The 27,213-nt window shown below is 39.1% G+C and overlaps 1 protein-coding gene across 3 annotated transcripts in view; it reads left to right on the plus strand.

The window, feature by feature from the left end:
• The window catches only part of ZMYND11 (zinc finger MYND-type containing 11), a 104,387-nt gene that overhangs the window by 66,904 nt on the left and 10,270 nt on the right, over positions 1–27,213 (plus strand). The window contains exons 4-12 of one of the 3 annotated variants that reach the window (XM_041486952.1): positions 7,296–7,340; positions 9,994–10,155; positions 19,003–19,080; positions 19,465–19,557; positions 21,016–21,103; positions 22,191–22,246; positions 23,034–23,111; positions 23,658–23,776; positions 25,425–25,632. In XM_041486952.1, coding sequence (XP_041342886.1) covers positions 7,296–7,340; positions 9,994–10,155; positions 19,003–19,080; positions 19,465–19,557; positions 21,016–21,103; positions 22,191–22,246; positions 23,034–23,111; positions 23,658–23,776; positions 25,425–25,632 — 927 coding nt within the window. The remainder of the gene's footprint in view (positions 1–7,295; positions 7,341–9,993; positions 10,156–19,002; positions 19,081–19,464; positions 19,558–21,015; positions 21,104–22,190; positions 22,247–23,033; positions 23,112–23,657; positions 23,777–25,424; positions 25,633–27,213) is intronic. The other 2 variants (XM_041486961.1, XM_041486971.1) reach the window with 2 other exon arrangements.

Genomic DNA, 27,213 nt, shown 5'->3' on the forward strand with positions numbered 1-27,213 from the left:
CAAGAACACTCAAGGATGATGAGCTTCTGAAACTCTCTGAATCTTTTCTGGCTTTCCATCCTTTAAGGTCCCATAATTTGGAACTTAATTTTCCAAAAGACTGCCATGAAATCAATCCTTCATGTGCTAAATGCAATGATTTATCTTGCAAATTATCGGCACAAACTGCAGATGTGATTCTGCTTATTAATAAACTAAAAATAAGTGGATTTTTGAAAGTTCAGAAAAGCAAATATATTCAAATCATCAAATCAAAGCATAGACTATTTTGTCCTAGATAAATAAATTAAAATTCTGAATTCCCAACTTATGGAAGAGAAATTCTTTCTGCATTAAAGCCAAGACCCTCTTCTGTCTTTGCATTAAGACTGTTAACATGCAGATCATGAGAATGGCCTCACAGCAATTCTAGTGGTTCTTGCTGCCTCTAGATGGGTTAAGAATAGTAAGCAATTCTCTGCATTCCCTTTCCAGTCTTGGTTTTCCTCTTCCCATCTGTTCAGGGGTATTTCTTCCCTCTCCTCTGCTCATCCTTATTTTTTGTTCTCTGGAAAGGGAGTTCACAATGTTTGCAGGATCTTCACATTACTGAAGGTGACACTAGTAGACTCCATCTGACTGCAGAGAGATTCTGCTTCTTTTAAACTGGTGAAACAACCTTGTCAGCAGCTTCACTTGACTCTCTCAGCTTTGCCAGCTTGACTTTTCAAAATTCAGTTGATGTAATGCTGTATTCTTCTTTGAGGCTTTTCACTCTCCATTCTGGAGTTAAGATACTGATAATGTTGTTCACAGATTTCACAAAATATTCTTTTCTAATTGAAAGGTTGTTTTTATGAATGAGAATTTACCTTCAAGTTTGAAGTAAACTAGTCAAACTAGTCTGTAGAAAGGTTTCATCATGGGATTTAAATTATGCTAATAGAATAATAACATAGATCAGTCTGTCTTGAGTTTGTTTTGAAAATATGGATCTTGAGTTTTTTCTACCCCTTCTGTGCCCACCCTGACCTAGTAGTGTTATTTTTATTAACTTTGTGGGTTCAAAATGCTCTGTATCTCTGGCGACTGATTTAAATCTATTATTATTGTGTCATGCTGGTCACTGAATGAAACTTCTTTGAAGTTGACTGGCTTATTAATATTCATGCTTAATTCACAATAAATGCAGTCCCCATGCCTTTCTGTCAGCTGACAGCTGAAACAATATCAGCCACACCTACAGCACAGGACACATAGGCAAGAGATTTAAGGAACCTGTGTAGGAGGTTCTGCTGTTGGTTCAGATAAAATGTTTCTGTGTGTGACCATCAACCTAAAGAAAAACTACACAATAAGACCAGAGAAGCAATGTAATGTATTTTAAGCAAGAAAAGGGAAGAAGACCATTTTTGTGCGCAGTTCTTGAAAGGAGACTTGGAACTACAAACAAAGAGATGGTTTTTTTCTGGTCTGGATTTACCTTCTTTCTAGGGGAACAAAACCATAATGTGGACGTAAAAGGCATTGCACCTGATAAATTCCTCACTCCATCACTGATTTATCTCCCTAATGAAAATAGCCTACAAACCTCCTCTTGGCTCAACTTAAGTCAAAAATTGTGACCTTAATAGCAGAGTGAATCCAGTTTCTGAGGAGATAAGCTGAAAGTTTCTATTAACCTTGAACTTGCTTGGAACGTGAAGAAAGAAAAAAAAACACTTTAACTTGAAATTATTTTATATTTCTAATATCCTGGAGGAGAATGCTTGTATTGTCTCACCTTAAATAATGTGCACTGCTACTACTCAAACATTATATTCTTAGGAAGGAAATTGAGACATATTCATTACTTCAGGAACACAGCTTACAGGCCGAGCAGATAAGTGTGACAGGGGTTTAAGCAGTCAGTTTTGCTGCTGACATGCTAGTACACTTCTTGGAAAAAACTCAGTTCTTTAGCACTGGGAGCTAGAGCCTGGCTCTGCACTTTGGGACCTATCACCCCGAATTGTCCAGAACATGTCTGCAGGGTGGAAAGATGAATAAAAATCTACCTGTCCTGGCAGAATCCAGAGAAGATTTGGGAGGTTTCTGCCAGAAACTGAAGACTTCTAGGACAAACTGGCAGTAAATTAATTAGATTAAATTCAGTGAATGAAAGCCAGAAGAATTCTGAGCGGATGTGGAATTCTCTGCAGAACCTGAGTCTTCCTGCATCAGTGCATCAGAAGAGGAAGCAGTTACCAGTGAAGAAAATGGAAATGGATAGTTACAAGCTCATAAATACACGGACTGTGGAGAAGGAGATTTTGATCTCTCCCCTGACTGTTGGTTTTGTGTTTGTTCTTTTTAGAATAGAAAGGGTTTCTAAAATAAGAGAATTTAAAAACCACATAAAACAAGAAATTCCAATTAATTGCTGAGATGCTAAAACCTTGGCCATAATTAAGAAATAAATAAATAAATGTACTTGAAATAAAGCAAGATGCCTCAGTAGTTGTGAGGACATATGAATTCATAATTATTTTAGATTTCTTTGTGATAAAATATAAATAATGAGTACCTACAAAGTGTCCTACAGGGTCAATATATGGGAATCCATTATAAAGATAAAGCCCAGGTCAGAGAAGGAAATAATCTATAAAGGGAACAGATCTGAATGGATAGATTATCCTGTCTGTAAAAGCACATATTGTAGCTACCTGCTGTAGTAGTTTTCTAGAAAAAGAAAGAAAAGATAAAGTGAAACAATTTTCACAAAGGGATTCTAGCTGCTGAAGTCTTCCTGACTTTGAAAGAGAGATGGATTCTTGTTTATTTGCTAAGCACTTTTGATGAGCAAAAGCAGTAGGAAAAACATAGATGCAAAACAGGAAGAAATATATCTAGTAAACACAGGGATGCAGGAAAATTGCAGGGGAGAAAATAAGCTTATTTTGGTGCTGAATTTACCCCAAAGCATTGCTCTAGCGTTAAATGTAAAAATGTGATGATCTAAGAAACTTTTATCATTGGAAAGCAATCGTCCTGATCAAATATAGACCCTTTACAGTAATGATGAAAGGGAAATACTTTATTAAACAGCTAACTCACCATCTACCTGCTGCAAAGATGGAGTAAGTCCTCTGAGCCATCAAGGAATTAATCACACCTTCCTCAGTTTGAAGCCTAACCTTTTCATCATTGTTCTGATGAAAAGATAAAAGCAGAAAGGATGTTTACAGGAGGATTCATGCTTGCTAAAGAACAGATGGAGCCAGGGACAGGGCACGAAGAGAAGACTGACCCAAAGGGCAGTAGGAACACTCCTCTCACAGCAGACTAAGGCCTCTGGTGGAAAACACACACTGTGCCCCCACTGCATTTGAAAAAACAGTGGGAATGATGTTCCATGACACATAATGTTTGTTCCACCCAGGTATTATTTGGTGCATGCTGATGTCTGAGTGGAAACCAGTACATCTGCCAGAGACCCCTGATAAGCTGGAGCTTTCTTTCTGGCTGCTGTGCCCAATGAGATAGAGCCTGTTTAAAATAAAGGCCAGTGTGCACGTACCACATCCACTTGAACTCTCTGAAAAAAAAAAAAAGGGGGGGGGGGTAAGGCTTCCATCTGTGCAGCTCTACAGATAATCAGCCACACTTTGTAAAACTCCTCTTACTACAGAGCAGTTACTTGGAAGTTGAACAGAATTGCAAAAGCAGTGGATAGATGGGCAAAGGGAGGCATTTCAAAGCTGAGCTAAATGCTGGTGTTGCATTTCTGCAGCTCATCAGGGCTGTTAACAACCCTGGTGCTCCTGTCCAAGTCTGTTTCAGCTTGCCTTTTGTGTGGGGCAGGGATTCCAGCATTTACACCGTGAGAGAAGTACAAAACAGGTAAATGAAGTGGGCAGTTGCTATTTGCAGCAAATGTAGAAGTAAGAAGCATTTCTTCAGCTTTTGGAGAAGTCTCATAGGTAGTGCACCCCCACGGTGGTTCCTGATAGTCGTGAGTCATAAAGATGTACTGCAAGGTTTTAGCAATTACCTTTAGTAAAGCTCATGTCTAATTGAGAAAGCTTTGATGGAGCAGATGCTGCCTCAAAAAGACAGAAAGGAACTGATTTATTAAGAATGGAAAATGTGTTTAGACAGAAATAGATGCTTCTTTGTTTAATGTGAGTGGGGGCATAGGTTCCTGCAGCATACTCCGAGTTCTTTTAAAGAGAGGACCCGGATACCAGAGGAGAGTAATGAAATGGTAGATCCATCCATGCTAGAATGCACTACCACCATTTCTTATATAATAAAGGCTTTTAATTTACAGCAGAAATTTTGAAATATGAAAGATTAAGTAGAGATGATAGGAATTACTTCCCAACAGCAGATGATGATGGATGCATGTTGCAAAACCAAAGCAAAATTGAAGATATGAAAAAAAAAAAGAGCATCATTCTTGTGAGGCATTTATTTCAGTGTATATTTCTACTTGGTAGTCAATTTTGTTTGGTTCCAGTGAACAGTTATTGAAGGCCAGCAAAGAAACCTTGACATCAGAACCTAAGATTTTAAAAGTTTCTCTTAGTTGACGAAAGGGGAGGGGAACTCTGATTTTAAAGCTGATAGAGGTGAGAAGAGATGGAAGTGTTCCTTATGGCTGTTCCCAAATCCTAAAATATCAGAATACAGAACATTTGCTTCAGAAATTTTATCTTTAAATTGGGCATGGCCTGTCTCTTTATATGTTAAAGAAATGAGAATCTGAGAAATAGTAGGAACTCATTTATTGACACTCTTTAAAGGGTTATGAAATAATCATTAAAAGATTACACTAAAGTCTTGGGCTGGTGATGAAAATTACTTGAAATAAATGTAGCATGCAAATACTACTATTTTTAAATAATTTAGTTTTTTAAATTACTTCTATCTACTGGCATGGACCTTGATGCCATTCTAGATTCCACCACTGTGACAGACCAAAAACGTTACACAGTGGGTGAAATCTACTGAGTATCTGCTAATATTCTTCCTTTAAACCAGTGAAAAACTCCTCTAAGTTTCTGATCCACTGGGCAGCTGGAGCTCTAGGGACTGTTAAAGCATAGACAGCATGCTGGGCTGACAATGAGTTTGTGCACAGGTGGGTCTGAATGAAAATCCTGTGATCTGGAAGGAGCTGTGTGTGCAGGAGTGTAGAGGGGAGAGAGAGGAACACCACAGCAGCACACATATAAAATAAATGCTGGAGAAGCACTTAAAACAGAACACCTGGAGGGGAAAAAGTGCAAAGATTGCTATGGGACAAGTGCTACACAGGAAATGCTGGGAACCATGAACTCCATGGGAAACTATTTCCTTCGTTTGCTTCATATTGAATTTAGGACAACAGAACTGTATGTATACTATTCGTAAATAAACATGATCATGCCAAAGGGGTAACTGACTTTTAACTGTCTTTCCCATCTATATGACCCTTTTTTTTTTTAGCTTACTGGTTGGGTCCAAAGGATATCCATAATTTGGATTGTTGGGAAATCTAGTTCAACTGTGTGAAACCAGCAAATCCCCATAAGGGGGAATTTCATGAATAGAGTTTTGCTTTTTTCCCCCCTCCCTTTTCCTCTCTCCACCTGATAGTAGAGTGACTTAATACCGAGTATCTGGGCTACCATTAAGGGACTTGGAGAAAACAGATTAACAGGTAAGAAATGAGCTATGTTAATGGAATGTGCATTATAAAAAGGCAAAGTGGTCCTTTTAGACAAAGTCTGAGAAAGAAGGTTATACTGTTTTCATGTGCTATACCTACATATAATTTATATGAAAATGAAAATGTATTACTTGTTTTAACATCCTTTTTTTTACAATAATTACGGGCTTGCTGTGGTGTGGAAGTGACCTAATAGTTACAATTGTGACCTCTAAGTTATTGTTAATTTTACTGTCAGTATGTGCTTCACATCTCCTACTTAATGGTATGCTAATTGTACAGCAGGATGTCACATTCTCCAACATACAGATTCCCTATTTCAATTACAGCTAAGTAAATCTCCATTACTAATGAGTAAGCATTTCTTTTCCATGTACATTTGCATTATAATGGACATTTTCTTTGTGCACTAAAATTATTCTTCCCTTGACAACAACTATGTATTTTATTTTACAGTAAAGGCTACGACATGATGATTCATTCCTTTCTGTTGGGTTTATCTGTATTTAAATTGTCAAGTGCTCTGGATAGCCTGACATTTTCTATCCCATGTTATTTTTCTGTACTTCCAGAATAAATGTATGTATTTGCTTTAAGACAACCTACTTAAGACAAATGACAAAGAAAAGTAAACTTATGTGCCGGTCATAAATTAAGATGTGTTTTTGAAATTGTTGCAGTACTTCACTCATGATGCCGAGTGAACCTCAGCTATTTATGTCAGTGCAAAGTGACCTTTATGATAGAATGTTTGACAGATTTGAATATAAAGAACAAGTGACCACCACGTGTGACCCATATGATTGCAAGATCCTGCTCTGCTTAACAGAGCGTAGCTCTGGCTGTGGCACACAGTCCCCCAAACTCATTTGCTGTCCTGCTGCTGCATAGATCCACGAATGCAGCGGGCAGCTGGGCAGGACCAAGGGGGAAGGTCTCCTGTTGGATCTGAGTTACCAAATCCGCTCCCTCTCGGGGCCAGGCTGGTGCCGCTGAACCGCTGAACTTGGGCAGAGGATTCCCTTTGTCTGCAGCACAGTGACCCCGGAGCCCTTCCCTCCCTGCACCAGGAAACTCAGTCCCTGTGCGGAGATCCTTCCTCAGCCTGCATGGCCCTGGGAAAATGTACCACCTTTTGTACACAAACAAGGACTGTGAGTTTTATTGATAAAGTGATAGCCTAACCTTCGATAATGGGCAGCAAAGGTGCTGCTTTGCTTTTGGTGGGGCAACTCCCTATGCAGTAAATTATGTTAGAAGGATCTATTTTAGATACCCAGAGAAGGTTTATGTATGAAAGAGAGTGCATTAATTAACAATCATTAATATTCTTGATGATTTTTTAATTGGCCTGGTGGTGGGTGTGTATATGGATAAGAATGATGGGTGTTGGGTTCTTTTAATCATATAAGTACGTGGGATATTTTAAAGAAATAAAATGTGGTGAAAGTGTCAGGTAGCATTCCAGGAATGCAGGAGGAAATGTATGCAACCAGAAGTTAGAACTAACAGATTGATTTCCTGGTCACTGTGCATGAATTCTTTCTAGCCTTGTGTATATCCTGATAACCAGATGGCTTACAGTATAGATACAAAGTTTGTTTTGTTTTTATTTTGAAAGGCCTACGGTATGCAGCCTTTTTCCCAGACAGCAGCAAAAAACAAGGTGAACAATTTTTGCACTATGTGGTTTTGAATTCTGTCATATTTCCTATTACGTTTCTGTCTTCCATTAGGATAGCTTAGTTTACTCTCTTAGCCACCACCATCATCCATGTCACTCCCGGTCCCGAGCTGAGCGTGCCTCCCGCTCGGCCCCGCCGCTCCCGCCGCTGTCACCGCGGCCGCCCTCGGGCCGCCGCTTTCGGGAGCGCCCGGCGACACCTGGCGGTGCGAGCGGGAACTGCAGCCCCGCCGCGCCCGCTGCCCGAGCGGCCTGGCCCGCCCGAGGCCGAGCTGGGCGCAGCGCGACCGAGCCCATTTCCTGCATGAAAATAAATAAGTAAATAAATAGATAAAGTGCCGGGAGCACATTCCCCTCCCATTCACACTTAGGTAAACCGAGAGGAGCAATAACCAACATTTCATTGCTGTTGGAGGAAAACTAATGCCTCTGACCTCGCTATTGAAGTCAATAGGGCAGTTGTCCACAAGGGTTATGCACCTTTTTAAATCTTTTTTTTTTTCCAAATATATTTGCACAAATGAATGTTTTATGTATACTTATGCACTAAATATACTGCATTAAACTAAAATTTTTTTTCTGTGAAAATCCTTGTATTTAGAAATAATGAGGTTTTCAAAACTTTGCAGTGTGAATGCTGAAGGAAGCCTCTTCTGCTCCTTTATTTAACGTCATGGTTTCTGGCTTGAGTGTATGGTTTTTCTTGCCAGCAAATATATTTCCGTATGTTTATGAAATTCCACATCTCTTTGCCAGCATATTTCTTAACAATGGAATATCTGGGAGATACGAATACGTAACTAATACAAACAAAAATTAAGACTCCTGGAATCCTGATTCTGTGGTGAAATTGCAGGACCTCTTGGGGTCTTCTCAGTTTAATTTTTATCTAAATATACATTCAACCAAAACTGATTCTTTTTCTTCCTTAATTGGCCCTTTACTGCCACCTGATTTTTTTTTTCATTTTCTACATACAGTTAATACAAATAACATAAAAAACGTTACTTTATCCTGATTTCTCTCAGTCTACAGGCAAATCAAGTGCACCAACAATGCAGTATCTTTAGTTGTTTACAAAATATCCCAAAGAAAGGGCTCCCAAAGTACACAGCCGCTGGACTTTGGAAGGGGAAAGATTTGGTGAAACAAGAATGTGTTCTTTTAGCCAAAATTGGTGGTGTTATGCCATTTTGAGATATACAGAATTTGCCAATAAAATGAACTGAGGAGAAATGACAAAAGGTCAAGTTACACTGTTAATCTGCACAACAAAGGAGGGCAAAGTTCTGGTTAAGATTTCATAGGGCGGTTTCCCCCCCTCTAAACTTGCTACCCCTGCAATCCAACATTCATGGTACATCAAGTGTAGTGCAGGCAGCGTGGGTTGGGGCTGTCCCAAAATCTCGTGTGTTCCTGGGGGCTCTGGTCAGATGAGTTCTGTGCTCAGCACGTGGCACTTCGTACGCTGCTCCGCTGGAGGAGACCTTTCACACCAGGAGCGCACGTCCCAGGCACAGAATAGTGAAAATCAGACAAATGCCAGTTCTGGCAGTCGGTGGGAATTGCTAACTCCACCTTTACAACATGACATTAAAAATAGCTTGATCAGATTTTTATCAAGATAATTTACTGAAGAATAGGAGTAGTTTTTGCAGAGATCTGAACCCACTGAAAAGTGACATTTGCCATGAAAAGACATTGGGAGTTTTATCTGAGATATGACAGCTATTTTGTCTTCTAAGTGTAGAGAAAACTGTGGCATTTCAGATTACAAACAAACATTTAGCAGTGGCCACTGGCAATTCTGCTTGGTTTTAGAAGTATAGATTCCTAGAGCAAAATTCTGCCTCCAAATTATATGCATGCTGCTCTCATTTATTTCAGCAAAGCTTGTGCACATGTTTCAAAGGTCAGAATTTGGCCTTTGGGGGTGAATTTTCAAGGAAGACTATATTAAAGACACCTGTGCATCAGCAGAACCATATCCTTTGTCTACTGCAGAACATTTCAGGAATGAGCCCGGTGCTATTGAGCACAGCAAGTGAAACATTTTATATGTTTTGAATTGCATTGGGATTGCTTAGCAGAAACATTTCTTGCAGTAATTGGTTCATGATTTCATTTATTTCTTGTAACTCAACACTTTGATGCTGAAAAGTTGTCAGTTTTAAGAGAGTAAAGCCTGGAAGGGACCACCCTTCAGAAAATTACAGTTGAAAATATACCGTAACAATCAAACTAAGGGAAATAGTCCAAGAAAATAGGTATGGTCTGTTGAGGTGCACAAACTTTTGTTTGCAATCTAATACAGAGAGGTCAACAAATGTTTTACACAAAGGTAGAAAACAAACCCACTTTTCATTGTGGACAGAGCTCATATTTGAAATTGTAACAAATCATAAAATTGAAAAAAATTAAAACTTGGCATTCATATTCTATTGGAGTTAGTGTGTATTAAATTGATGAAGACCTTTAAGCACATAGGTTTTCCCCTGTTTTTTAAACATTTTACACTTCTTAAAAATGTTTATAATGTCTAATTGCTGCTGGATTTCAAGACATATCAATTTTGTTCTTAGTTCCTGCAGATTTTGACAGAATGTCATACCAAAATATTTTGTATTTTTTGTAGGACTGGGAAACAGAAAATCATGACTGGTATTGTTTTGAATGCCATTTGCCTGGAGAGGTGTTGATATGTGACCTGTGTTTTCGTGTGTATCATTCCAAGTGTTTGTCTGATGAGTTCAGGCTTAGAGACAGCAGTAGTCACTGGCAGTGCCCAGTTTGCAGGGTGAGTACCTATGAGATTTCATGTGCTGATTAGAGGATTGATATTCATTAATAGATTTATGAAGGTGTCCAGATGGTCTGGCCAGGTTATTGGGTAAAGAACTGAATATTGAAACGATGGTACATATCTAGAGCATCTGTACAGAGGTACCAAAATGTGGTGCATGTAGCAGATGGCAATTTTTGAAGATTCCAGCAAGTTTTACTTGCACAGTACCCTGTGCCAGAGTGTGTGCACCTGAGTGCAGTAAAGTGTGGGAACCTTCAACAAGAGTAAACAAATTGCTGTATAAGATTGTTGTTACCTAATGTCATTTTAATGAATCATTTTTGTATTTTGATGACTTGCATTCTTAATATTTTATTGGAATGGTATTTTATGTTATAAAGCCACAGTCATGTAACTGATGAGTCTAGTATCAAAAACAAGGAGTTAAATCCTGCTTTTCATTTACTGATGTGGATTCTAATGGTGCAAAAAGAGCAATCTGGATTTTACTCATGGCATCCATATCTATGAAAATGCTATTCTTATGAGTATGGCAGTGAGGTAGCAAAAAGCATTTCTTATATACTTTCCAAGAATGGGCAGATATGTTGTCTACAAGTCATTAGAAGATTAAACATTCTGGTCAGGAATGGTGCTTACTGGTACCTAGCCTTGAATCAGCCAAATACCTGCTGCTGTTGTCATCTCTGTGTCACCTCCCCAAATGGAGCACTTCACTAGGCTTCCTACAGAGCTAGGCTCCCTTCCTGTGGAAGGAATAATGCATATGAATGTTTCAGATAAAATTGTTGCTACAGAAAGGCATAAAACTGCCACTTCCACTCTGCCTAGGATTGCTGGAGAGAGAGAGGCACTTCCTTTGCTAAAAGCTTGGATTAGCTGTAGAGCAGCAGACTGACCTTAGGATGATCTGTGCTGCAAGGAATGTAAGGTTTCAGGCACTTTGTGGGATGGGGAAGCAGTTGTTGAAAACATGTGGAGTGTTTTGTTTCAAAACAGCACTTTTTAACTGCTGTTACCTTAGAGTGAGTTCCACAAAACCTGTTGTTGTTGCCTCAGGTTGCTCTCAGGAGAGCAGATTTCTCTCAGGGAGCTCTCAGGGTTTAGGGAAATAGTAAAAAAATCAGGCCTGCCTCAAGGAAGCTGAAAGTAATGAAAAGGAAGTAGTGGCAGGGAAAAAACTGTTAAGAATAAAGACATACTGTATCTTTCCATATTGAATTGCTAGCATTTAATTTAGCTACTCAGTAGTCCCTCTGTTTAAAACAAAAACTATGACCATATATAGATGATTTACTTTCAGATTTTTAAATAAATCTCTTTAATAATTGTTGGGTCTTATTATAAGTATTGATTATTCCTATAAATAGTTAAAATTAGGTAAACTGTATCCAGTCTTCACTGTAGTTTGCCAGGAATTTTAAATGATGCCTGGTGAAGGTAGAGAATGTGGATGGTTTATGCCACCTTGTGTGTGAAGTGGATTCATAACATTTATCTTGTACCATGGATATCCTCAGAGTGGAAATGCTGAATCATTGCTGGAAATATGCTCTGATACGTCAGCTTTGAGAACAGTTTGACTTTCATCATGAAGCCTTGAAGTCCTTTATGGCAATGATATTAAATAAATGTTTACCTTAAAAAGAAAATCCTGTGAAACGTGAGCCATGTGCTCTCTGCCTGTCTTTCTGCATATTGGTTCCTTTTTTGTTATACAAATATTAAGGAGAGGTTTTGGGGGCTCTTAAATACTTCCTGCCCCAGAGGCCTTTGGCTTGCTTAGTGCCTCAGGTGATGATCAACCTATTTTTGTGGATATTGCCATTGTGAATGCCATGGCATCCTTTCTCCCCCTGTGCCAGCAGCTCTTATTTTTCTTGTTGTTAATTCAAATCACTTCAAGCCCTAATTCTGCAAACTTGGGCTAAGGAGGCTTGCACAGTCCCTGTAAGTGTGGGAGGCAGCATCCTTGTGTCAGTAGTCATCCTTCAGTATTCTGCTACTTTCTCCCCACCCTCCTAGGAAATGACTGCTCTAATTTCATTTTAAAACCAAGAAAGTGGCCTATATTCAAAAAACTAATAATGTGGAGAGAGGCCTGGCTGATGTCCAGAGGGCATAACAAAGCTTAACCATCTTGCATAAGGGCAGTGGGGGATTTACACTGTGTTATCAGCAGTAAATAAGTGTCTTCAAGAAAAGTGATAGCTGGGACAAAGAGATACATATATTTTCATATTTAATTCCATAACTGGACATGGCACTTTTCACTTGGAGATTTCAAAGCTCTTTACAAAGGTGAAGTAAAAGTATGTTTAAAACATAATCTATTGGGAGAAATAATCTAAGAACACTTCATTCTTATGTAAAGATTGCTTCTGTAATGCTGCCAAGGTCAGCAAGCCTTTGGATTTTTCATTTCACAATTGCTGGTTGTATTAGTTTGATCAACCAGTGCAGCTTTATCTTGCACACTTGGCTACTCAGAAATATTTTAAAAAAGCCATTGCTAAAGATTTGTTCATAGCTTAAAAAAATATTTTCTTCCCATATCATTTATAACAATCCCTTTCAAACCTTGTTCTGAACTGTGTTTGCCTGCTCATGGTTTTTCTCCATTCCGTCCATGAACAACAACGTCCAGTTCCTCATTTATTCTTTTTTCAAATTGATCGTACCACTCTGAGTATTTTTGTACCCTATATAACTCTCAGCAGGAGTCAAAAGTCAAACAAAGTTCAATTCAAACCACATTGCACTGATTGAAATTTTTCCCTGACTGTTGACTAATCATTGTCTTAAGTGAAATAAATTGGCATTATCAGCAAAATTCCTGGTAGACAAGTCACAAGAGAAAAACTTAATATTGAATGAGCTTAGAGATTACATTTTTCACTTCTGGAATAGTCCATTCCAGACAGGGTTAGTCACCTCTGTCTCTGAAAGATATAGGAAAGTTGTACATTTATTGCTTCTCTTCAGTTATATAAAACAAGGGAATTAATTTTCTTCAGCTGTTAATTTAGTACCTAAAGACTACAAAAAGTATGGCCAAAATACTAATTTTTTGGAGGGGGAATAGATATGTACAAAATTATGAGTAGGAGAATTTTGATCATGTTGGCGTAACTGACTATTATTATTTCTTGTCTAAAAATCCAAATTTAAAAAAAATTAGAAGAAGGCAAAATTAAGCATTTGATATATCATTTGTCACAGAGATACAGATTTTGATTCATGAAACAGAAGGAAAGAATTAGTCATGTGGTTTTGCTTGACTACTAAATTTTTTTACAATCATCTCATGAGAGATTGTTCTTCCATGCATGTTCTTTGCAAGGACTTATAGCCAATTTACCTATCGTAGTGAGTACTCCAATATTCCTGGGGTTTATACATAGGAGACCAAAGTAATCTGTAGGGCTTAAGATATTAAATACTGTGCTGGGAAGTATTCTGTAGATAGGCTTTTTCTGAGTTCTGGTATTGTACTGAGCATTTCCTAGAGCACATAAAAATAAACCATTATGGAGTTCACAATCAACTTCAGACAAAATATGACAAGTGAGAATGATAAGCAGTAGAAAGTTAGAGGCACAGGAAGATGGAGGTTACTGAAGTGAAGTTACTCAAGTGCTTAGATCAGGGGGTAGGTACCAGCTGTCAGTCAAGGTGGTGAATATCAAATACAAGGAGGGAGGAAAGAATCTGGCTTTATTGGCTTATTTCATAGTGTTATGGTAGGAGTTTGAGACCTGGATGGGGAAACGGTCTTGAAACGGTATTTGGTGTGATCACACAAATAATAGTCATGGTTTGGTGGGAAAGGGCAGTCCTAGGGTAGGAGCAGTTTTAGCAGCACAGAGCCCACACCTGTGAGGTGTTGGTGCTCACAGTCCCACCCATGCACCCTGGAGTAAATCAGGGAGCTGACAGAACTGGGCATTATATAAGAGATCCTGAATAGAGATTAAAGGAATTTGTCCAAGAAGTGAGAAAACTGGGTAACCTCCACTTAGAGCCTCCTGCCACCTTCTTTGTGCAGATAAAAGCATATTTAATTAACATGATGCTGCATATTCAGAAAATGCTTAATGCACCATACATGTAGAAATCAATTTGTGGATTCAGCTGTAACATTTCCAAAAGCACCTGATGCTTTAAAAAGTCTAATTTTACTGTATCTGATCATGAAAGAGGCAAATCTCAGGGCATATTTTGCTCCTGCAGAAGCTTTTCTGTGTGATGCTTAGGGCACACAGTACATTGATTGCTCTGAGACCCATTCCATGTGCCTGCATACCTTTCTTAATGGTACAGGAAACCTGAGGACCTGAGGGTTGAAAGTTTGAGAGGGCAGCAGAGCAGTAAAGCTTTCCATATGTAGCACCAAATTCCTCTGGCAATTTAAACCCTAAAAAAGTCCAAGGGCCAGGGTGTAAAGCAAGAAGCTTCTAAAGAGCAGTGGTGAGTGTATGTTAGACTCATGCTCATAGTTCCCCTCTGCAAACAGACCCCTTGAAACCTGAATTGCTTCTGAAAATGCAACTGATGCCTTAGAAACATGTATCTGTCATTGAGCAGCCTTCACGTAATCCATCACTGAACTGAAATGCAGCTCTTTGGTGTGTGTATACACAGGATAGGTGAGAGAGGAAGGGAAAAATATTCATTAATGGGAGTTTACAGGGAAACAGAAATCTTTTTAAATGGTGCAAATATAATTTAAATGCCTATAGCTAGGCAGAATGCTGGCACTGACACCTTGCATTTCTTAGAGTTTTCCTATTTTTTTCTCTTCAAATGAAAGACTGCAGCAACTGTAGCACAACTGCCACCCTGGGAGTTGAGAGCTAACTCAGAGTGCAGAGGCTTGTCACTTCCATCATCCCGGGTGCTACTGCAGGATGGGCTGTTTCTGGGAAGTGCCCCTGGCTTCTCTAGCCTCATGTGGTTTGTAAAGCCTTGCAGTGAAGTCCTGCACTATAAGCATGTCAGAATTGCTAAATAAGTCACACCTGCACAGTAGCAATATATTGCTACCCTCTTGAAGAGCTAGGCAGTATAATTAATCTGGAGCATTGAATATAAAGAGCAATGTAACCTTCAGGTTCCAGCTTCTAAGAAACAGATGTGCTGCAGAGAATAAGGCTCATGGAAGGTATTTCCTGCACCCACAAGAAAAGAGTTAGGCTGCAGGCTTGGCCTTTCACCTGCCAAATCTCATTAATCTTCTACATGAGGATTGCTGTTGGGAAGGTTATTACTTCACTCCGTCATCCCCTGTCTAAACACATTGGCCTGACCAAGTCTTTCAGTTTACCTTGATTCAAAGCAGGAGGTTTGCAGATTTCTCTGTAGCAGGGCTGTAACTTAGGATTTGTCCATGCTGCAGGTTAACCCCAGCAGGCAGCTAAGCACCACAGGGATGCACTTCCATGTCCCCTCAACTCCCAGCTGTAAAGAAAACAAAACAAAGGTGGTGCAAGGGCAGTCACTCCTCACCCTCATGGACAGATCAGTGCCCAGACAGTTCCTGAGTTAAAGCTGGCTAAATTCCCCCTAAGCCCCCTCCTCTTCTTTTCTCTTGCTGAGCATGAGGTTACATGGCATGGAATAGCTCTTTGGCTAGTTCAGGTCTTCTGCCTTGTGTCTTCTCCCAACCTCTTGGGTACTCCCCAGTCTGTTCACTGTGGGGCAGAGTGAGAAACTGCCTTTACCCTGTGCAAGCACTGCTCAGCAGGAGCTGGAACATCCATGTGTTACCAACACTCTTTTGGTCACAAATCTAAACCACAGCACCACACGAGCTGCTGTGACAACAATAATTCCATCCCAGCCAGACCTGGTGCAGTCCCATATTAAGATAATTTATTCACAAATAGGCTGTGCAAAAGTATAAGGATCCTGACATTTTGGGGGCTGGATTGAATCTCAGCAGTCTCCTTGAAAAAAAGTTGAACTTGAACAAGTTTTCCAGTACAGTATGACAGGGAGAAGAAAGTGGATCTTGCCACTATCATTGTTTTTGTTTCTTGAAAGTAGGAAATTAGAAGACCTAATTTTCATTTATATTTGCTTCTATATCACTCTGCCTATAGAGGGGACCTGAAAGTGGGTATATTATCTTGTGTCAGAGCAATATAAATAGATTTTATGCAAATCATAGTCCCCATCTAGTATTATCTATTTTCTTGCTTTAAGTGGCTCTAGGTTGATGACTCTGAGAACACTACAAGTCTTCAAAATACAAATGAGGGGTTTTCTTATTAAAAACTAACACATTTTCCATTATAACTCCCAAAGAATGTGTGAATGCTACCTCTGAAATGGTTAATTGTTGAAAAGTGAATGAAGTGGTTGAAATGTAACTGGCTTTCTACAAAGGGTGAGCAACCTTGCCATAAAAAGACATTTTGCTGGCTCATAGGCTCTAATTCTCTAAATTTATTACCTTTCAAAATTTAGTAGAGGAACACGGAGATCATGTTTTTCTTAAAATAAATCAGTGTAGGGAATTGAAGGAAAAGTGGAAAAATTAAAGTTTGCCAGAACTGGCAAGTTAATTATACCATTTTCATTGGTGCTTAAGATGATATTAATTGCTGACATCAATAACTATACAAAGCCAGCTATCTATCTTTTCTTATGATCTCAAGGATAAGACTGTAAACCATCTATCTCAACAGTCTCTTTCAAACTCTCTTGCCCAGCAGGGCATGAAAAATGCTTCACATGAATTCTGAAATACTTTCAAAGGATGATAAATTCCAGAGCCATGTCAGAAAAAGAGGTGTAGGACTAGTCAGTGCATGTGAGTTTTATTGTGTCCTTATAAGTTTCAGTCTTTTAAAATGCTGTGTCATTAGCAAGCACACAGCACTCCAGTGCCTGGAATGACAAAATGACAGCAGTGTTTCATAATGCAGATAATTTAATGCACATTTGGGTTTTCATTTACTGTGGCAATGTTGGTTTATGAGAAACTGAGTAGGTGATTTGAATTCCAGCAGAATGCACGTTTCTCCTGGTAGACAGAGTGAAACATGAACATACAGAATGTGATTCAGTATATAGTGCAGGATAAATTCTCTGTCAGTCCAGAGTTTGGAAGGAAGGTCAGGCAACCATTAATATTATGAAAATAATGCTTAAAGGAGCTGTAGGTTTAGAAATATCTGGGGCTGGCCCTTCCCAGAAGAGAGTTTTTCCCAGCCAGGAGGAAGCTGTGGTGGTGTTATGCACCATGCAGTGCCGGAGTAGATTTGTGACTGAGCTGGTATTTCAGCACAGTTTGTAATGATTCTAATTGCTGTTAAGCAATCAAATGAGCAGCTTTGCAGGTAGTGCTGTGTACAGTTCTGTTTCAAGAAAGGTAGTAAGTACAATCCTGAGATGTATAGGTTGCCAGCTTGCTGTAGCACAGGGGAACAGCCTGTGGTTTGCAGTGTCCTCAGTCTCTTGCAGGAGGAATATAAACAGGGGAGACACAATCAAATCCTATCAGCTTTTTTGTGCTAATGTGTAATTTTATTCTTGCCAAGTAAATTTATAAAAGCAGGTGCTCTGTACTCAGTGTCTGTGAGCCCTATGTCCAGAAAGTAATTGAATGAAAAATAGCACACTTCTAGTGACTGATAATTTTTAAGCCTCTTTTATTTACATATTAGAACATGGATTCATTTTTTTCTGGTGTTTGCTAAGCAACCATCATCTTCACAATTATGTAGATCTTGCTAAAGACCATCAGATTTTGAGGATGCAGGTGTAACTGAGCCAGTTTGGTCCACACAGTTTGCACACAAGTGGTGAAATAAGGCATGAGAAGGGGAGAGCTCAGCCTGGCAGTCAGTGCACAAGGAGGTGTGAGGAGGAGTGAATGCCTTGCAGGAGACATGAGCAGTTAGAAACACTTCAGGGTAATAGACCTGGAACCCATGCTGTTGTTTCACTGTGCTTTTGTTTGGGAGAGCTGCTGTAGGTAAAAGCAGGGAGGAGGCAGCACTTTGCAGGCAGCTGTTGTAGCTCTGCAGAGCTGTGCACAGCTGCTGTGAGCTGGGATTGGAAAGGCTGCTTTGTAAGACACATCAGGCATTTGCAGAAACACCTTCTCTCTACAGCACATTTTCAGTATGCAGTGCTTCCCACTAGCCTGGTTATACTTTGAAGGGTGGGGTAAGTCTCTATGATTGTCTGAGATGAGAGGGAAAATCTCTGGATCCTGAACTGCTAAAAAGTAGTGATCTGTGTTCCAGAATCTGGATTAAATTTTGTTAAGGAAGAACCACAAAGCTCCCAGACTGCTATGTTTCTTGAGCAGTAAAAAGTGCTCTGAGTTTCTACTGGCTAGAGCCAATTTGTCTTCCTCCCAGATGGTATCATTTTGCTTAGTAAGCACATAATTTGTAGATGGTACAGGATATTATTTTTTAAATTATTTCTTATTTTACTAAAATTATTAATGCCTTGCTAATAAAAAGACCATTAAATAAATTTTCAGCTGCTCCCTAAAATGACTTTCTTCGTTGCTTTATTGTAATTAGACACTTTTTTGTGAGAGGTTTTGACAAACTATTATGGATACAACTGGAAATAGAACTTGCAATTTTTCTGTAGCTGAAGTTCTCAGCCCAGACATAATTCAAAGTAACAGATATGGTGGTAGTGGTGTGTTAGTGTTACTAATTTCTTAGAAAATATTTTCCCTAAGAAATAGTGTTTTATGTGATTGAAAGTTGCCTTCTCAAATCAAGTGTTAATGCAGAGGAAATGTTTATTGGCTGGATTTTGAAGTCAAGTTTAAAATCCTAATATGATGCTCTTTTTCTTTGGCAGAGTATCAAGAAGAAAAACACAAGTAAACAAGAGATGAGCACATACCTGCGCTTCATCGTGTCCCGGATGAAGGAGCGGGTGAGTGTGAGCAGGGAGGTTTGCTCAGTCCCTGCTGCACTGCCCAGCATCATTGTGGTTGCCCTGTGGCTGTGCAGGAAGGAGGGCTACAGGAGGGTGCTTTTTATTTCTCCTGTCACAAGCACTGTGTGTGTTTTCACGTACACTGACCAGGCCCTGAGGTTTGGATCAGTGTCACCAGGCTGTGCCATGGGCCTGTGGCTCCTCTGACATGAACACTTTTCAGGTTTGGACACACCTAATCTCATGGGTTGTGGATCCCCAGTTTGCCCTTGTGTAGTCCCCAGCTGAAATATTCCAAACTATTGCATTTTCTAATCCTCTTTTATGTGTTTTAAGCAGATTCTAAATGCAGTAACAAACACTGTTTCATGGTCCTTTCAGGCTATAGATCTAAACAAGAAAGGGAAGGACAACAAACACCCAATGTATCGAAGGCTGGTGCACTCAGCTGTTGATGTTCCTACTATACAGGAGGTAGAGTGACTTGCTTTCTAACTTCCACACTGGTTTTGGAGTCTTTTAATAGTGAAAGTCTACAAAGTCCTAATCCTCTTTAATTCTCTATATGATCAGTATTTCAGTATTGTATCCAGCATTAGATATGGAAGCTTAACATGTCAAAATTTTCCTCATAAATAGGTGATCAAATAAAACCATTTTCAGTGGTGCCTAGTTTTCAGACACAGAGTGTCTTCAATTCCTTTTGTACTAAGGTTACACTAGTATCTACAGGTAGCTAAAATCTTCAGAGAAATTACTGTTTAGCTAAATCAATGAATATAGACTGAAGTGCCTGTGTGTGCTTCTCTGGCCCAATGTTTTTGACCATATTCTGATTTCAGTCATTATGCCCTTGTGTGGGTGTCAGCTTTATAAACATCTGAATGATTCATAAAGAACCAATCACTTTGTTGATCATGAAAAACCAGACTCACCCAAAACATCTGTTTTGCATTAATTGTTCCAAATATAAAGTACTAATAAATATATTGTCCCTTTTTTCTGAGCCAATGGTCTGATCATGACTCATATAAATCAACTGCACATGAGCATAATAAACATTCGTTTATTCATCTTTACTCGGTCCTGCAACTGGATTGTAGGCAGTGCTGTGGTATATCTTGCCCTTTACAAGCACAGATGTGAAGAGCCTTTTTTTTATTATTAAAATGCACAAATAAACAATAGCTTCACTGACAGTTTTGGAGACCAGCACTGCTGCCTGTCTGGAAGTGCTGGCAGCACTGGTTGAGCCTGAAAATAGGTCAGGCCTTCCTTTTACTCTGTCAACTTCTTCTGCTTCCATAGAAGGTCATTTGGCTTTGATAGCATTCTACAAGCTGATGTTGTTTTGTTTGATGATTGGAATTGTCACAGATGTTCTTGAGAGAGCCCATCTGAAAATGCTGCATTCCCCATTGGACAAAGCCATACTAAGAAAATGAATTGCATGGCTTCATGTAGGCATTTTTTATGAGTTTGGAAGACTGGGACAACCAGCTTTCATCAGATAACACAGACTGTCAAATGAAGATCCTGGAAGCTCAGTCCTGAAAGGCAGTCAACATTGATTTGAAACTAGCTGTTATTTTAAGGTACAAAATGTTCACCTCAGGGAACATAGTTTGAACAAATATTCTGGGTCACACCTTATGCTGCAGCTACTGCAGCTTCACCTTGTTCCAACCAGGAAAATCTTTTTTAAACTTGGTCAAGTATTAAAGGATCTATTTTACTTCTGGGCATTGCATAAAGGGCAGCCAATGCTCAGGTACTAACAAACCATGCTAAAGAGTTGCAAGTAGTCTTTTTGTATGCAGGAAAAGCAATGTCTGATCTGCATAATGTAGACTTCTGTGAAAGCTTCTCTGCATAAAGCAGGTAGAGCACTTTGAAGAGTTTTCTCACAGCCTTGTGTTTTCTTTTGTGTAGAAAGTAAATGAAGGAAAGTACAGGAGTTATGAGGAGTTCAAAGCAGATGCTCAACTGCTTCTACACAACACAGTGATTTTCTATGGAGGTAAAATACTACATTTACTTCTTGCCTTGTTTGATTTGTCTTTATTTGTAGGAAACTCACAAGTCCAGGATGGATTTGGTATTAATTAGTCTTAAGTGTGAACGAAGTAATTTGCAAGCCTTTAAAAATCAAAGTGCATAAGGACTTTTTAGGGTCTTTTTTGGCCCACCTGCTACAGAACTATTTTCATCCTCCCTGGCTAAGCCTCTTAGTGAGAATTGCGCTTTTTCCATCCTGCTGCTTCTTCAGCAAAGTCCTAGGTCAGTCTATATTGCAGATTTTTGCCAATGTTCATATATTTTCTTAGAGTAGGGTAGGGTTTGCTGTGCTGTGTCAGCAGAAACTATAGACATATTTCTTTTACTTTTGGGCAATATCTGCCATATTGTGACAGCAAATGTAGCTACATCCACATCAGGAGTGTGCTGCTGGTGCAGTGTGGAGGTACAGCCATCAGAGAAGCTGCCAGGCACTGGGAAGGTAAAGAGTGAATGATTGGAAGTCAAAAAACACCACCACCATGTCCAAAAGCTGTAGCCAGGTCCTGTTTTCCAGAGCCACCATCTCAGGAAGGATGTGGTTCTCCCCTGCAGACATGGCCACCGTCAGTCTGAATGCAGGAGATCCACACTGTGGCTGGTGGGGAGAGATGTGAATATGCCAAGAGAGGAATACAGGGGTGTAAAGGGAGACTCAGTGATAAACAGTCTGTGAAGCATCACACAGAGCACAGAACAGAGAGATGTTTTAGGACAACTGCAGTGTGCCATTAAGACACAAGCAGAGAAAGGAACTGAACCCATAATAAGAGCAACTGTGTCTCCCTGCTGCTGCTCCTCCTCAGATGTGTACTTGCATTGTTCAGTGTAAAAGCGGTATTGTGGAATATAAATATGACACAGAAAACGAATATTGAAATGATTGTTAGAAAATTTTAAATGGAAGGCCTGTCCAAGTGATTAAATTATGTTTTTTCTTCTTAAGCACGACAATTATAGCATGAATGTGGCAGCAATGACAGCTGCGAATCTTTGTGAGCACTGTGATCATACTGTGATTGTTTACACCATCTATTTTTAATTTATAGCGGACAGTGAACAAGCTGATATAGCAAGGATGCTTTACAAAGACACCTGCCATGAAGTAAGTACCACCAAGTAACCAAGAGGTAACCAAGATACTTCATTTTCATTTCAAAACCTAAGAAATTATTCTTCATCTTACAAAATAAAAATTGTGTGAAACTGAATTATAAATTTCCTCCAGACAGTCCAGCAGCTGATTCAGAATTCCTTTTACTTTTTATTTAGTTTTTTGTTGTTGGTTTGTTGGTTCTTTCGGGTTTTGTTATTGGGTTTTTTTGGGTTTTTTTTGCAACTAGATTATAATTTGAAAAACACTGATATTCAAATTTTGGTTTTTAAAATAAGCAATACAGATTTGGACTAGAAATAATTGTACTTACTAATATAAATTGAATCTGAAGTGAGATTCTTACTAAATTCTGTAATTGTCATTAAAGCATTTCTCCATATTCAGGGGAGACCAAAAAATACAACTGAGGAGCTGGTGGCACACTTTCTCCTTTTGTACAGTTGAATTACTTCTTTCACAATGTTCTTTAAATATTTGATGAATTTTAAGAACTGTTCTTTGCATTTCATCTATAATAGATCATTAATATGTCAGTTAGTCTTCTCCCTCTGCCTGGGTTTTCTGAAACACGAATAATGTTTCTTCAGGTTGTCTTTCAGCCTCTCACAGCCCACCTCAGTTTCACACCTTTAGTTTGCATGGACAGAAGTAACTCCACCAAATTAGCAAGAAGGGCTGAAAAATTTTACTACTTAAGGGAGAGGGATGATACTGAAATCACATAAATAGGATTTTTTTTTGCTTATTTACCTTTTTTTTTTTGTTTGTTTTTCAGCTGGATGAACTGCAGCTTTGCAAGAACTGTTTCTATTTGTCAAATGCACGACCTGACAATTGGTTCTGCTATCCTTGTGTATGTTGCTGACACAGATTTTTATTTGTTTGCTTTTCTGTATGAAAGCCTGCAGTTTTGGTGTCGTTAATGCATTGAATATTCCATTTCACAGGGCTTGTTTCAAAAGCGTGGCTAAGACTCTGTAAGCCTGGATATTTTACACAAGTGAAGTGTTGATTGAAGTTCAAAGCTGTAACAATATAGGTTATAAAACTTGGGTAACAGCCAGTTACAACAGTTTCACAAGAAAATAAGGAGCTTACAGAACTAAAACTTTGCTCCTGAATGAAGCTAGAAAGACAAGTTAATTTTTAGGCTGCTTAAGATCTCTCTTTTCAATAGACAATTATGCCCTTTTCAGACTTTGCAGTTTTGGGGTTTTTTTTAAGTTGATCCAAGCAACGTATCTCACAAGGAAATGTAAGAAGATAAAAATGAAAATAGCACTAGAAACAAACAGTAACCATACTCTTAAGGTACTAGCGTAGTATTACAGCAGAATATTTTTGGGAGATAGCAATATAAGATTTCATATCCACTAACAAATACAACTTCTTTTTCTAGATACCTAATCATGAGTTGGTTTGGGCCAAAATGAAAGGCTTTGGGTTTTGGCCAGCCAAAGTCATGCAGAAAGAGGACAATCAAGTTGATGTTCGCTTTTTTGGCCATCACCACCAAAGGTAATTTATTAATTCCATGTGCTGCTTTTTACAAACAATATTAAAAGAATTTATCTCATCTGTGATGTTGTAAATCCTGGCTCAGCTTGTTGCCAGCATTAGAAATACTGAATACTTTGCCATAATTGTTTCAGAAAATTTAAATTTCAGTCTAACACATCTGAAGTGTCCAAATTCAGTGGCTCAGAGGTTCTCTTTCCACAGTTGCCAGAAGGATGTTCCTTAATGCCATTTTAATTAAAGACAGTCAGTGAACTTAAGCTGTTTCTTCAAATGTGTAGCAGTCTTCTAATCCAGGCCAAGGTGAAAATTGGACAGAAATGTACTCCTTCTATCAGCAGTATTGACTTCAGGCAATTTCTCCTTTGAGCTGAGGCACTACAATTTTGTGGTTTAGTACCATGATATATATCACAAATGTTTGTGTCTCACTGCTAGAACATTGACAGGCCTCCTGCTGGGAGCCAGTTTGCAATTTCAGAGAATCCCTCTTTACACTGGAAAGTTGTCTCTTAGAGATCAGCTTTTGGTTCTCTCTCCAGCTGGTTGTTCAGCATTTGGGAGGTTTGTAGCAGTGTGACAGTGAATGGACTGGTTTGGATTATTTTACTGTTTAATTTATATGCCTATAATGTGAGGAGAAGAGACATCTCTAAAGTAATTCATGGTTGTTGGGAGATGGTATATTTTGGTGCATCCCAAAAGGGCCTAGACAATTCAGTAACAGTGTATTAGTTAACTGTTTATTTAAATTGCTTTAATGTAACTTGCACAGTATATGACATCTTTTCACTTTTTATATGAGCTACCAAGACTTTCTAATAGTTATAAAGCAAGTTCTTTACTGGTGCCTCTGTCACAGAATGCTTTTACCTTGAATCTGTTAATGAATACAGTTTATTTGTATTTATATTGTTTCTTTGTCTTTACTCATTAAATTTATATTGGAAGAATCAAGAATCTTTTCACAAACATGTCATTTGTTGAGTATTTAATCTGCTAGGCAGATGTGCATGGCAGTGAATCTATGTCCACTGTCCAGTGTTGCCTGGTGCTTGGTATAACCTTTCAAAATTCAAGACCTGCCTATCTAACTCTCTGAGGATTCTCTGAGCACATTTAAGTGGACAAAGTAACTTTGGAACCATGTCACTGGCATGAATTCAGTCCAAACAAGCATGACAGTCTCCATGGAAGTTCAGTCCTGATAGACAGGGGCCCAGGACACAAAATGTCTCTATTCAAGGTGAGGAGTTGGTTCATTCCTTGACAGTTTTAGGAAAGAGGTCAAGAGCTAAATTGGATTAGCATATGGACCTCCTGTAAAAAAATGTTTCTGTGTCTGAGTCAGGGCATTTAGCAAGAGAACGGATAAGAGAAGGTGCTGGGGAATGTTTGTGGCTCACCAAAAATGAGAGAGACTTTAAGCCATAGCATCAACAGCTAACAAGTATTTATAATAACAAAAATGTCTAACAGCATGCAGTCAACTTTTTTTCAAATGTGTTGAGTTAAAAAAAAAAATAATCAAAAACGAATTGTCAGTGATCGGCCATTGTGAAAAACTTGAAGTCAGTTTCTCATCTCTGGTTGAGATCCTTCACCTGTGTTTCATGTTTCTGAACTGTCTGTTCTGTGTATTCACAAGGGCCTGGATCCCCTCTGAAAACATTCAAGACATCACAGTTAACATCCACCGGCTGCACGTGAAGCGCAGCATGGGCTGGAAGAAGGCCTGTGATGAACTGGAGCTGCACCAGCGTTTTCTTCGTGAGGGGAGATTCTGGAAATCAAAGAATGAGGACAAAGGGGAAGAGGAGGCAGAGTCGAGCATCTCTTCCACTAGCAATGAGCAAGTCAGTGCTGCTACAATATTAGCAACTGGGGCAATTCATTAAAGAGTACAAAGTCAGTGTGGTTTTGATTAATGTGCTGTTAATTAGCCTTGTGCTCTGTCTGCAGGTTTGTGAGGAAAAGAGGGTTCAAAGACTTATTCTCCTATCACTTGTCCTCCCTATCTCACTTATATCCCTATCTTGCTATCAGTAATAGCAAGAATTTGGATTTTCCTCTTTCCTCAGTTTCTTGGATGACCTTTGTGAAGTTTCAAAGTGTTTGTCACGTACAGCACCTTGATGAGACAGATCAAGATTTCTAAAGTTAAATAGGAATGTTTGAGTCAAATGTCACAGATATCAGATGGACTGCAACACTGCCTTCTTGGAGCCCTGTCAAGGGACAGCCCTGTGGCTGCTCAGCCTTTTCACAGCTGGAGTATGTTCACTTGGAGCTCTATTCTGCCTTCAGATCCACAAGGAACGCCAGCCATGACATTTTCAGCAGGTCCAACTGAAGTTAGGTGCAAGCATTGCACTTGAGGACCACGTGACCAGCAACTGATTAAAGGCATTAAAAATAATTCTGCAAAACAAGAAAAATCACATTGTTTTAATAAAGAGCACAAATGGCCAAGATCCAAAACTTTGCATTTCCACATAGAAATTCCCTTATCAGAGCTGATCTTTACTAATCATTCATTGTCCAAAAGGGTGTTATATATCCACTACTTTTCATAGTTTACAGGATGCTTCTCCGTATTTTTGGCAGCCCTTTCCCTGGCAACATCTTTCCTCATTTAAAACCCCTATCCTTTCTCCAAGTCTGTATTCAAAAAAAAGTCGGTATATTTTCACCCTCTTCCTTTGTCCTTTTGTCAAACAGGTCTATCACTCAATCTGGAATGAAAAAGTTTATAAAACTCTATGTTGTGGTGGAAGGTTGTTCCTTATCAAAGTGGTTTTAGGGCTTTTTACCCTGGTTTGCTTAGCTAACCCTTTGTAGCCCCTTTGTTTCAAGTCTTGTGCGCAGTCATACAACAGCCTGTGGTAAAACAGGAAAATGGTCACAAATAAAAGATAACTGGTATTTTCCCATTTTTTCCAGAAGTGTCAGTCACAGAGTCTGAAGTGTCCATTTACATATTTTCTCTTCAATGCCAACTATTCATCCTTGACTTGGCTAATGCTTATACTTGTTTTACTGGTTTCTCAGATACAGGAACACAGGAGTAGCCATCAAACTCACTCTTCTGCTGTAGTCTGCAATATCCTCTTACTAAGACTAGCTAGTACTGCATGCTTCAAAAGCAGATGTAAGAACTTCTCTACAAGCACTGTAAAATAATTACCATCCACTTAGATCTCATCCTTGTTTCTACTGCGAGACTGACTTTTATTCTAAAGCATAAAGTTCCATACCCCTCCAGTAATAATCCAGTCTGGATGATCTTACCGTATTTACATACTTATATTCTCTTTGTAATCACTGCTGCTTTCTGGCATCCAGCAAGATCTAAGTATGGGTCACTGATATCGGAATATCTGAGAAAACAAATGTTTGAACTTGTGTGTGCAATGAAGAAAGGAATGGTTAAGAGT

Source organism: Pyrgilauda ruficollis, unplaced genomic scaffold, assembly GCF_017590135.1.
Source record: "Pyrgilauda ruficollis isolate IOZ18807 unplaced genomic scaffold, ASM1759013v1 scaffold12, whole genome shotgun sequence".
Lineage (NCBI taxonomy): Eukaryota > Metazoa > Chordata > Aves > Passeriformes > Passeridae > Pyrgilauda > Pyrgilauda ruficollis.